General features: G+C 47.2%; 1 protein-coding gene across 3 annotated transcripts in view; it reads left to right on the top strand.

Moving 5' to 3' along the window:
* The window catches only part of cnbd1 (cyclic nucleotide binding domain containing 1), a 345,231-nt gene that overhangs the window by 147,984 nt on the left and 184,613 nt on the right, over window positions 1-12,634 (top strand). For all 3 annotated transcript variants that reach the window (XM_085992714.1, XM_085992717.1, XM_085992716.1), the window contains 2 exons: window positions 1,735-1,880; window positions 3,974-4,092. In XM_085992714.1, the coding sequence (XP_085848840.1) occupies window positions 1,787-1,880; window positions 3,974-4,092 (213 nt within the window). In that variant the 5' untranslated portion in view covers window positions 1,735-1,786. The remainder of the gene's footprint in view (window positions 1-1,734; window positions 1,881-3,973; window positions 4,093-12,634) is intronic.

Below are 12,634 nucleotides of genomic sequence, written 5' to 3' on the forward strand. Positions count from 1 at the left end.
AAATTTAGCGCCGGTGCTAAGTCGCGCTGTGCGCGCCAAAAATTCAGTAGCGCCGCGCCCAAACGGCTGCCGGTGCTACTGAAGGCTGTTTGCGCCTGAAAACTGGCGCTATTCCGGCGCTGCGGCGCCCGATGCGGTGCGGCAGGCTCGGGAAGTGCAGGCCTCCTCCTTCAGTTAAGGAGGAGCTGCCTGCACCCGCCCGCTGGCCGGTTAAATCGCCACAAAAATGAGCCCGGCACCTCGGGGAAGTGCCGGGCTCGCAGCCGAGAAGCATCTGTTCCACGGGGGGGGGGGGTGGGGGAGTCCGGGGAGGGAGGTGCGGGCAGGCGGCCGGCCGCCGCTCCACCTTTATGCGCCGGCGCAAAATCGTGTAAGACTCTGTTGCCAGAGTCTTAGTTGCGGCTGCCACGGGCGAGGCGGCCGCAACTGAATTTCGGCGCTGGGGCCCGTCACCACGGCAACCGGGACGCTGCGCACACCGATGACGTCATCGGTGCCGGCGCAGCGCTACCGGTGTAACGCCGATGTTGGGCCCTAGTCAATTTCAAAACCGGCTGTAAGTCCAGCGCAATGCCCTCTAGCGCCGCAAAATGGGCGCTAAGCCCACTCAATTTCTAGGCCATACAGTCATAAATGCTACAAGAGTAGAGGATAGGAAACAAATTGCCCTGGTAATTCCTAGGCTGCAGGAAGACGGAAAGGACGCTTTCTGTCCGGGGGGCAGGAATTTAGGAAAGAACTTGGTTATGCCAGGCCTCTGCCCTGTCTACACCAGACCTTTAAATTCCAGTGGGAGGGCCATGAACAGATCTTCCATCTCATACCCACCCAATGTCAAGGGGGTATTTCTAGGGAGTTCTGGGCTCCTGTGGGAAATTCCACTCTTGAAAGGCTTCAGAGCAGCTCACGCCAGCTGGGGGCCTTAAGAGAGCCCCAGGTCTTTAGAGAAAGGCAATCCCTTCCCCAAGAGCTTCATATGCTTCATTGAGACCAGACGATTGCAACCGGTAAAAGCTTCTGTGGATCGTATTAAGCACAACGCACGTGCCCTGGCCATTCAATGACCCTGCCGCTGCAATTTGGGATGAAGTTAGAATCTTCAGGCATGGGTACATGGGGTCCAGCTTCCCTGCATTTGTGAAAGTCCACAAATTTTAGGGCCATGGAATTCATTGCGAGAACCATATAAATACATTTGCATTATATTAGGGGGTTTAATAAGACCTGCGCAAGCTCTCAACAAAGCTTCCAAAAACTTTTAAAACATTTTGGTGGGGAATTCGAAGCATAGCATTGCCAGCGTTTGGTCTATCTGCTGGATTCTTGTCTGAGCACACAACTGGAGACTTGACCCTTATGACTGAATGCTTTGCTCCTTCACCTTGTTTTCTCAATTTTTAAAAATAACTTCTTTATAAAAGCATGGTCCACCTTTTATTGAAATCTGAAGTGCTAGGGAATGCTGTTTATTCAGCTAAGTATTTGTTGTGGTTAAAAATGTCTCGGAGAAAAAGCAGCCTAATCCTATATTCACTGCAATTTATTAGAGACATTTGTACAATTGATTGAAGAAAGTGTGTGTTTAGCCTTGTCTGTGACTGAGGTACAGCTACATGTTGAGATTTTCTGAGTAATCCAAAAAAACAAACGAAAGCGATAAAGCAAAGGTGCCATCTATTAGCAAAGACAGATCAGATTATTGTCTTCTCACATTCTTTTCAATCTTCTTTGTAGCCCTTTTCACAGAACACGTTCCGAGCGTCTGAATACTTATAAAATACTGAAGATGTTTCCAGAAATCGATGCACAGTTTACAGACCAGGAGCTAAAACAACTCAGTGAACAGATGATCATGGAATCATGGGAGACAGGTTCCACAGGTATCTCTTCTGTACCTTGCTTGTATGTTTGTAATATACTAATTTTGAATTGACAATTTTTATGTGTTTGTTTTTTATTCCATATACTGAAGTAGACATAAATGTACATGGTTCAAATTTTCCAGATTCAACTATCTTACTACCTTTTTTATGCGATTAATCCAGTTCACAAAACAATTGCCATAAAATAGGTCATAAATATAGCGATGAGTGAACAAACTTAATGTCAATAAGCCCAGTATTTGGGTCTTTGTTGATTATTCTCCCTCCATTTTTAAACTATAAATAGTACTATTTCAGTGAAAAAATAGCTTGGGCAAGATTATCTGCTGAAGTTATTCCTGGATCCATGGATGGCAGGCGTCTGAGCTTCTGTGACAGCTGTCAGAGCTATCAGCAGAGGCTCCATCACGGCGGGTGCCACTGTTGTGCTGATGGAGCTGATTACTTGGCCAGCGCAAATCCTTGACATGAGTTGGAGCTGGACATCTCCATGCTCTGAGCCATTGTGTGCGAGCTCGCTGGCAGGCCCAGTGCACCTAGCATTTCCTGATGTATGCCCATCAGCCTTCTTCGGCAGCCTGAGCCCCTCGAAGTCTGCATCTTCCGTAGAAGTACTAGTATGCGACATCACCCTCTGGCAAGCTGGCACCTGTGGGATCTTATCCCCCTGCCCTAGCTCCTGCACACTTGTGCCAGTCATTAACCACGTAAAGACCCCTCCTCTAGCCTATCCTCTAAAGTATACGTAATGCCAGTATCTGAGCTGGCAAAGTTATGAGGTGCTGGCACTCTTTTCTTTCAAATTTATCAAAAGAAAAGCATGATGTGCATTCCTCCCCTGGAACCAAAACCACAGGGTCATGCACACAGCATTGATCCTCTCTGCTGTTATGAGCTCTGCCATCCCTGCACTTCTATTAGGAGCTCTGACTCTGTTATCAAAGCAAGTGTTTCTTGGGAATTCTACATTTGTCAGCAATTTCAAAATGCTGCCGGTGTGCTCTGCCATGTACAAATGCAGTGGCTTAAATGCTGATTAAGCCATTTAAGTAGTGCTGAACTACATAATTAGAACTGGCGTTGCATTATCCAACCTGCTGTGTGAATTGAAGTTTGCATCATTTGCACATGCTTGAAAAAAAAAATCAATATTAGGGTTTAGTGGGCAGGTAAGCATCCTTCCAAAAACATTTAGTAACTTATCATTAGCTTCCAAACAATATGGCAACAATTGCCAAGCTTACAACAACACTTAAAAATCTTTTTATTGCACAATACATTATACTCAAAATAAAATTTGCATTCCGAATGTTTATTTAAAAATCTCTGTAGTGATCCCTTATATTGTGATAAACTTACTAACCTCTTTTAACAACAGTATGATATTCTTCCATAGCTTACCAAAGTAATTTATAAAATTGCAGTGCTCCACATTTGTTTCAAAAATATATTTTTCAGGAGCTCAGGAAGCCTACCTGTTTGCATTTTATCCTTAATTTTGAAAATATTCAGGGTTTTGCAAAAAAAAATCCATTGTTGCTTGTGTTTTGTGCATGATACCAATGAAACTATTCTTGTTTGATATCTTGCCAATCTCAGAGCCAGAATGCAAGGCAAATAGTTGAGTCAATAACATCAGTAGAAAAACTACAGCCTTGAATATCCTCGAGCCTTCCAGTGCCCTAAGTTGGGCAGGAGTGTGACAGAAGGCCTATGTTTTTGGCCTGCACTGCCATTACCCTCCGGACTGTCTTTGGGGTGGAACCTCCATCCAACCCAAACAAGGTACTTAGTCAGAGGGGGTGTTTCCTTGGCTCCGGCTTAGCAATCTGCCGGCAATCCAATATGCCAGGTGAAAAGAGGCATACCAGCCTGCTGCCCAGCAGAAGTGGGACTCTGAGGCTTGGCTTGGACCCCTGAAGATTTTGTTACAATTTTTTTGTGGCACAAGTGGATTCTGCTGGACTCCTGCCAGAGTAACGCTTGAGGAATTTTGGTTCCCTTTTCTCTATAACCTGCAAAGCTTTTTGCTAAGTTCAGTAAAGCCATACAGTTATTTCTTAATCAGAAATTGTTTGTATTTTGTGCAGTATTTGGAAATCAGGCATTCTATATGATCCTGAAAGGTTGTGCCAGGCCTTACACGATGCTTGGTCACTCAGTGACCTCTCAGTATCACGATCCTTTGCTCGATTCAACTTCAAAAATGGTAGGAATAATTTATATTATATATAACTTTATCTAGTTAACATCTAAATATGCAAGAGTTTACATTCTTTGTCGGGTGACAACAGGAAACCGAGTAACAAAGTACAGTGTGTGTTGCTTTGTAGGTTGCACCGACAATGCAGATATATATGCAGACAATGCCTGCGATCTCTTCATGTAGGGGCTTGGTGTTTCTGGGGAACAGGCATGGAGGTAGGGTGTCCACATCTTCCAGTGTTTTCCTAGTTCCAGGCAGTCTGTGCACCATTTGCTCCATTTGGCAGATGTCCCAGGGTTTTTTTTGCCCATGTTTGCTGTGGAGGGTATTAGGTTGTGCCGGTATTGAGAGATGCACTTTCTTGCTACCTGGAGTGAAACCTGGACAAGTCTATAGTGGCTCCTTGCCCCACTACTAACAAGCGGAGTAGGACTGGGATTGAGTCTAGTTGGATTGTAAAGCTGTTAGAACATTCTTGACCTCCAGGAGTACTGGAAGTAGGACTAGAACATGTGCTGAACTGCATACATGCCCGCCTAAAAAACGAGTAGAAATGTTTGCACAACCCAGAAATGGACAAGTCAAGTAATAACTGAATATAAGAGATATCTGTTGAATGCACAAGATTCATTATATTACCCCCAGGAAATATGAGATTTTTTACACTTTATTTTATGCATTTCCAGCATTTGGCAGTCTAATATAGTGTGCATGGAAACCCCTCTCTAAATCTGCTTCAGTAGACATGCTACTATTATGAATTAATAGACATTTAAGATACTAAAGTGGTGATGATAATTTAGTCAATCTTTTTTTGGTTTTCTAAAATAAGAGAAACCTAAAATAAATTGTTTATCTGAGCAATTTAAAATAAACACACAGAGATAAATTTATCAAATTAGTGCTGTCGGTGCAGTGCTTTGCATTATGAAGCTTTAATGGTCAGAAAATTATTCAGGGTGCACTGAACTCTTGTGCCTAAATTCTTGATATGTAAAATAATGGCTGGAAATTCTGCAAGATGAACAGAGAGGGCTAATTCTTAAAATTTACCATATGATTAATTCCTCTCTTTCAAATATTTTAGTTACAGTTTTCCGACAGTCTTAATTAGATCAAGTCAACCTAAAAGAAAAAAAAAAGTTCAAAAAAATAGTTCTTCTAATTATAAGCAGATTTTTAAATTATGTAACTATTGCTGGCTTTCCAATTTTCTCCCATTCCACTTAAATGTCGTGAAACAATTATCATTAATTATCATACCAAAATTACTACTCATTTCTGCCTGAAAAGAGCTGCTGGGCTATATAGTAGGGGCTAACTGCCAGGAAGGAGAGAGAGACTGAGAACATCCCTCCAGCTGGGAAGTGTTCAAAGACAGAAGGCAGCCTTATGTAGGCGTTACTTTACTCTCCCATTAGCAAGAGGTGGACAGTATGTTATACAGACTACAAGTGAGCAGAATCCACTTGGTGGGAGTGGATGACCAGCTTGCATCCATTCTGCATTATGAGATCATGGATTTGAATCTCAGGCAACCTGTTTTTAAAAGAAGAATGTTTTCTGATTATCAAAGATTGCTGCTTTAGAGGCCTTGCCAAGCAACTTTCAACAAATAATACCGAGTGTGGAGGAGTCTACTACTCGGATATGCGCATTGTTGATGATCCCAACACTGCAGTCCAACATGTGGCATCTGCAGTGGAGCTTTCCATGGCAGAATCCCTAAGGCCACTTGAAACATATGTCATGAATGTTCAGTCTGCTGCCATAGAGGCCTTTGGCTACAATGTAAGAGGCTTTTTAATATTGCTTGTGCAGGCTTGGGAATTGGATGGAGAAAACTGTTAATTAGGCTTCAACAATTTAATTGCAGTCATTAAGTCTGCTGTCATGCGATCAATTGGCATGGTGAGACAATGTCCAGAGGCAGATGCAAGGGTGGACTGGGCATGGATGATGCTGCTGTCTCTCAGGATAACATTACATCCAGAAATAAGCATGGGCAGGCCAGCTACGCAACTGCAGAAATGGTAGCGCCACAAGCTGGGCCATGTGAAGACTTACCTCAGAGAGGCCGAGGCTAATCACAACACCCTTTGATTGACACATAGCAGCCAGCCACCTCACATACTCCTGCAGTGGGGGAGCACATAGAAAAAGTACTAGGTCGTATAGGACAAGGGTGCTTAACACTAGGAAGACACATGCATCACATTTAGGGTAATACAATTTGGTGGCTATGAAATTGTACTATATCCAGAAAGTGTTCTTGTTATGGTGTTAGATAATATACCTGCAGGTGACACAAATGGGATCTTTGGCAGTGTGTAGAAGGGTAGATGAAGGAATATTTCTGAAAGACATGGAGAAGATGTAGAGAATGACTGTTGATGCAATGGCTGGATAGGGTCTTGTCAATGGGAGGTCGATGAATGGTTCTAGCAGCTGCAGAATGTGCTTCACCCTCCAGCTTGTCGAGGCCATCTTGTTGCTATTTTTTGTCTTCCTTCTCTAGGTGCTCCATATTCATGTATTGTTATACAGTATTCAGCAAACTACGGTGATCCAGGCTGTATTGTAGGATGCCTCCGATATGTAAAAGGCATCTGAGACAGTGTATTAACATATCTACGGTGTATTCTACAACAACAACTTGCAATTATATTGTGCCTTTAACGTAGTAAAACGTCCCAAGGTGCGTCACAAGAATTCGATCAAAATTTGACACCGAGCCACATGAGATATTAGGATAGGTGACCTAAAGCTTGGTTAAAGAAGTAGGTTTTAAGGAGCATCTATAAAGGAGGAAAGAGAGGTAAAGAGGCGGAGAGGTTAAAGGATGGAATTCCAGAGCTTAGGGTCTAGGCAACTGAAGGCATGGCCGCCAGTGATGGAGTGATTAAAATTGGGGATGTGCAAGAGGCCAGAATTGGAGGAGCTTAGATATCTCGGAGGGTTGTAGGAGGTTACAGAGATAGGGAGGGGAAGGCCATGGAGGGATTTGAAAACAAGGATGAGAATTTTTAAATTGAGATGTTACTTAACCAGGAGCCAATGTAGGTCAGCGAGCACAGGGGTGATGGGTGAATGCATCTTGGTGTGAGTTAGGACACGGGCAGCAGAGGTTTGGATGAACTCAAGTTTATGAAGGGTGCAAGATGGGAGGCTGGCAAGAAGAGCATTGGAATAGTCGCGTCTAGAGGTAACAAAGGCATGGATGAATGTTTCAGCAGCTGATCACCTGAGGCAGGGGTGGAGACAGGCGATGTTACAGAGGTGAAAGTAGGCGGTCTCGGTGATGGAGCAGATATTGGGTCGGAAGCTCAACTCAGGGTCAAATAGGATGCCAAGGTTTCAAACGATCTGGTTCAGCCTCATACAGTGGCCAGGGAGAGAGATGGTGGTTAGGGAACAAAGTTTATGACGAGGCTCAAAGACAATGGCTTCGGTCTTTCCAGTATTTAGTGGAGGAGATTTCTGCTCTCGGGCAAGCAACGTGACAAATCAGAGGTAGTTCTGCTATAATTCGAATAGATGTATGCACCTCATTGTACCTGTACTAGCAGATGTACATGATTGTCATAGGAATATCTTGAGCCAGTGCTGCAGAAGGCAGTCTTGGTCATGTAGGAGCCAAACGTTTACTTTTCTTTGTGGATCCAATTTTAGGTGCACAACTGATTGCCTTAAAATAATATTGATACCAATACACTAAATTACTAAATAAACTTGTGACATCATTGCAGTGTGTGCAAACTAGATGCAGAGAAAGGCTTAACATTGGGAAAGATGGATACTGATGACAGTATTTGGAATTATATACAAACAAGACTTAGCATGTTATTATAACTCAATGACAAGGATTCCCCATTTGTGATGGAGAGAATATGGGGTTGTAAACTCAGCTCAGGGTCAAATAGGACATTAAGGCAATGAGTGAAAAGGGTATGAAGTTTGTGGTGGAGGCCAAAGATGATGGCTTTGGTCTTTCCGGTGTTTAACTGGAGGAAATTGCAGCTCATCCAGGACTGGATGTCGGACAAAGAGTCTGACAACACAGAGGCTGTGAACTCGAATGAAATAGGGGCTGAATTTGCGGTTGGAGGCTTCCCACGGGCGGATGCCTCCGACCAGCAAAAAATTTACGAACTTACCTGATGGTCCTGGTGGTTCATAGAAACATAGAAGATAGGAGCGGGAGTAGGCCATTCGGCCCCTCGAGCCTGTTCCGCCATTTAATGAGATCATGGCTGATCATCCAAATTCAGTACCCTGTCCCTGCTTTCTCCCCATATCTCTTTAGCCTTAAGAAATGTATCTATCTCCTTCTTGAATATATTTAATGAATTGGCCTCAACTGCCTTGTGTAGTAGAGAATTCCACAGGTTCACCACTCTCTGTCCTAAATGGCTTACCCCTTATCATTAGACTGTGACCCCTGGTTCTGGACTCCCCTGCCATCGGGAACATCCTTCCTGCATTTAGTCTGTCTAGTCCTGTTAGAATTTTATAAGTTTCAATGAGATCCCCTCTCATTCTTCTAAACTCTAGCGAATATAAACCTAATCGACCCAATCTCTCCTCATACGTCATTCCTGCCATCCCAGGTATCAGTCTGGTGAATCTTCGCTGCACTCTCTCCATGGCAAGAACATCCTTCCTCAGATAAGGTGACCAAAACTGCACACAATACTCAAGGTGTGGTCTCACCAAGGCCCTGTACAACTGCAGCAAGACATCCTTGCTTCACATGCCTAAACCCTGAACCTGTATGGCCCCCGCGGGCGCGTGCGCATCTTGTACGCACCAGTAGGGGCCACAAATTATGGCTCAATGTTTATAGGTACAGCTGGGGGCCATCTGTATATGTGTGCAACCTGACCCCCATGCCTTTAGATGATGTCAAAGGACATCATGTAGTTGATGAAGAGGAGGAGACCAAGGATAGATTCTGCATGGAATCCAGAGATAACTATGTGGAGATGGGAAGAGAAGCCAGTGTTTGAGATGCTAAAATTGGATAGGTAAGAGTGGAACTAAGTGAGGGCAATCCCACTGTGTTGGAAAATGGAGAGGCATTTGAGGAAGATGGTGCGGTCGACTGTGTCAAAGACTGCAGAGAAGTTGAGTAGAATGAGGAGGAATAGTACACCACTGTCATAGTCACAGAGGATGTCTTTTGTGACTTTGATTAGGGCCCTTTCAATGCTATGACAAGGACAGAAACATGGAGTTATGGTGGGTACGGATTATAAGGTGACAACATATTCAAGGACTTTGGGAGGAAAGGGAAGTTGGAGATGTGGCAGTTGTCCCCCTTTGAATAAATAGTTGCTGTGTGTAAGGGTATTGCGATACTTTGAGAAAGCACACCAAACTGAGACAACCTATGATGTGCATTTCCTGGCTTTTACCAGCTTTCTGTTGCCACCTAGCCTTCAACTTTGTGCTTTCCATATGTTCTCCTGTCTGCCTGCCCACGATGTGCAGCACCTAACCTTCATGTCCGCTCAGGGTTTTCAGCACTGCTGCTGCTCCTTTGATTGTATTTCTTTGGGATGGTTGTAGGCCATCTTTTATTTTGGAGGAGGAAAATACAATGTTATGGGCGTGTGAGTGGCCTATACATATGAGTGCATGCATGTCATGATAATGAGATGTAGAGGTGCCTTTCCCTTTAAATGAAGTGTTCTCAAAGACTAACTGTAGCCTTTATGGTAGGCGGTGTGAGTTGCCACAGTAGTTTTGCATGTTTGCAAAGGTTGCTCTTTGCAGAGTTGAGTTCTCCTGATACCCAGATTCTGCGATACAAAGAGGTAAGGAAGTGAGTGAAGGCTGTCTGAGTGGTAGAGGATATGTATTAGCAAGAGTGTCTAGACATACTTTAGCTACCCTTGTGAGGTCAATTAACCTTTTCTGGCACTGTGTGGCAGTTCTTGGAGTGGTGGAAGTAGCACTGACTGGTTCTGCAATCTCCCTCCACACATCCTAAATCACCCTCTCATGCGGTTTCCTTCCTTCTGTCAAAAGGTACTCCATAAATGCATCCAAGGATCTGGGAGCACTTCCAGTTGCTGACACCTCCGAGGCTGCTGTTGCTTTAGCCATTCTTGCATAAGTGGTGCTGTCTTTTAAATAGCTTTTAACAGCAGTGTTTCCCTCCGTCCCAGCAATGGTAGAGGTATCAAGAGCTCAAACCTGCGTCTGTAGCAAATGATGTCCCCAAAAGGAATTTGCAGCAGATTAGTAGTGGATTCAAATTGGCATGTGGTATTCTTAATCCACCACTATGCAGGACATAGACAATTAATATGCATCCGAGTTCTGATTAATATTATAGGATTATTTATGATTTTCACACCTCCTTATATATCTATACTAGCTGGGGGGGCCCGGCGTTGCCAGGGCAGTTTAGAGGGCCGCGCGGTTGACGGCCGGCCGCTGCCGCTCCCCCGCTCTGTGTCTCAGGCGACACGTTTCACGGCCGCCCGCTGCTGCTCCCCCGCTCTGTATCTCGAGCTGAGCGGTTGTGAGGCCCGGCCCGAGTGACCCCAACTCACCTCCTGCTCTGGCGGGCCGACGCAGCTGCCCCGCTCGCTGTTGAGGAAAAGCAGGGGAAAAAGTGGCGGCTACGTTTCGGGAGGCTGCAGGATTAGGTCCCACCCGTGACGCACCGATTGGTCAACCATCAGGTCACTGAACTGTAGGATTGGTCAACCATCATGTCACTCAACGCTAATGAGCGGTAGGATTGATCAACTGCTAATGAGCGGATTTTTGAACGTTTTTTGTATACTGTCCGAACATTTTTGTCTGACCAAAAAGTAAATACGCCTATGACACTCCCCTGATCATCAGCTTTCTTTTGATATAACATATGTGTAGGTACGCTCTATAACTTTTGAGTGTATAGCAGACGGACAGACAGATGGACAGACAAACGGACAGACACCACTATCCTTTTATATATATACTAGCTGGGGGTGCCCGGCGGTGCCGAGGCTTTTTCGAGGGCATGTTGTTGTTGGAAGAGACAGAGAGAGCGACTGGGGGGGGGGAGGTGGGGGGCGGAAGAGAGAGAGAGCGCGACTGGGGGGGGTGGGGGGGCGGAAGAGAGAGAGAGCGACTGAGCGGGGGAGGAAAGAGAGAGAGAGCGAGTGGGGGGGGGAAGAGAGAGAGCGCGAGTGGGGGGGAAGAGAGAGAGAGCGCGAGTGGGGGGGAAGAGAGAGAGAGCGCGAGTGGGGGGGAAGAGAGAGAGCGAGTGGGGGGAAGAGAGAGAGCGAGTGGGGGGGAAGAGAGAGAGCGAGTGGGGGGGAAGAGAGAGAGTGAGTGGGGGGGGAAGAGAGAGAGCGAGTGGGGGGGAAGAGAGAGAGCGAGTGGGGGGGAAGAGAGAGAGCGAGTGGGGGGGAAGAGAGAGCGAGTGGGGGGGAAGAGAGAGCGAGTGGGGGGGAAGAGAGAGCGAGTGGGGGGAAGAGAGAGCGAGTGGGGGGGAAGAGAGAGCGAGTGGGGGGGAAGAGAGAGCGAGTGGGGGGGAAGAGAGAGAGCGAGGAGGGGGAAGAGAGAGCGAGTGGGGGGGAAGAGAGAGAGCGAGTGGGGAGGAAGAGAGAGCGACGGGGGGGAAGAGAGAGCGACTGGGGGGGGAAGAGAGAGCGAGTGGGGGGGAAGAGAGAGCGAGTGGGGGGGAAGAGAGAGCGAGTGGGGGGGGAAGAGAGAGCGACTGGGGGGGAAGAGAGAGCGACTGGGGGGGAAGAGAGAGCAACGGGGGGGGAAGAGAGAGCGACTGGGGGGAAGAGAGAGCGACTGGGGGGGAAGAGAGAGCGACTGGGGGGGAAGAGAGAGCGACTGGGGGGAGAGAGCGACTGGGGGGGGAGAGAGAGCGACTGGGGGGGAGAGAGAGCGACTGGGGGGGGGGAAGAGAACTCCCTCCGCTCTCTCCCTCACACTCCCCCCCTCTCCCTCACACTCCCCCCCTCTCCCTCACACTCCCCCCCTCGCCCTCACACTCCCCTCCCCCTCCCTCACACTCCCCCCCTCTCCCTCACACTCCCCCCCTCTCCCTCACACTCCCCCCCCTCTCCCTCACACTCCCCCCCCTCTCCCTCACACTCCCCCCCCCCCCTCCCTCACACTCCCCGCGAGTGGGGGGGGAAGAGAGAGAGCGAGTGGGGGGGAGAGAGAGAGCGAGTGGGGGGGAGAGAGAGATCGAGTGGGGGGGAAGAGAGAGAGCGAGTGGGGGGAAGAGAGAGAGCGAGTGGGGGGAAGAGAGAGAGCGAGTGGGGGGAAGAGAGAGAGTGACTGGGGGGGGAAGAGAGAGCGACTGGGGGGGAAGAGAGAGCGACTGGGGGGGGAAGAGAGAGCGACTGGGGGGGAAGAGAGAGCGACTGGGGGGGAAGAGAGAGCGACTGGGGGGAAGAGAGAGCGACTGGGGGGAAGAGAGCGACTGGGGGGGAAGAGAGAGCGACTGGGGGGGAAGAGAGAGCGACTGGGGGGAAGAGAGAGCGATTGGGGGGGGAAGAGAGAGCGACTGGGGGGGAAGAGAGAG

This window comes from Somniosus microcephalus, chromosome 7 (assembly GCF_052327205.1).
Source record: "Somniosus microcephalus isolate GS21.2 chromosome 7, FLI_Smic_1.0, whole genome shotgun sequence".
NCBI lineage: Eukaryota > Metazoa > Chordata > Chondrichthyes > Squaliformes > Somniosidae > Somniosus > Somniosus microcephalus.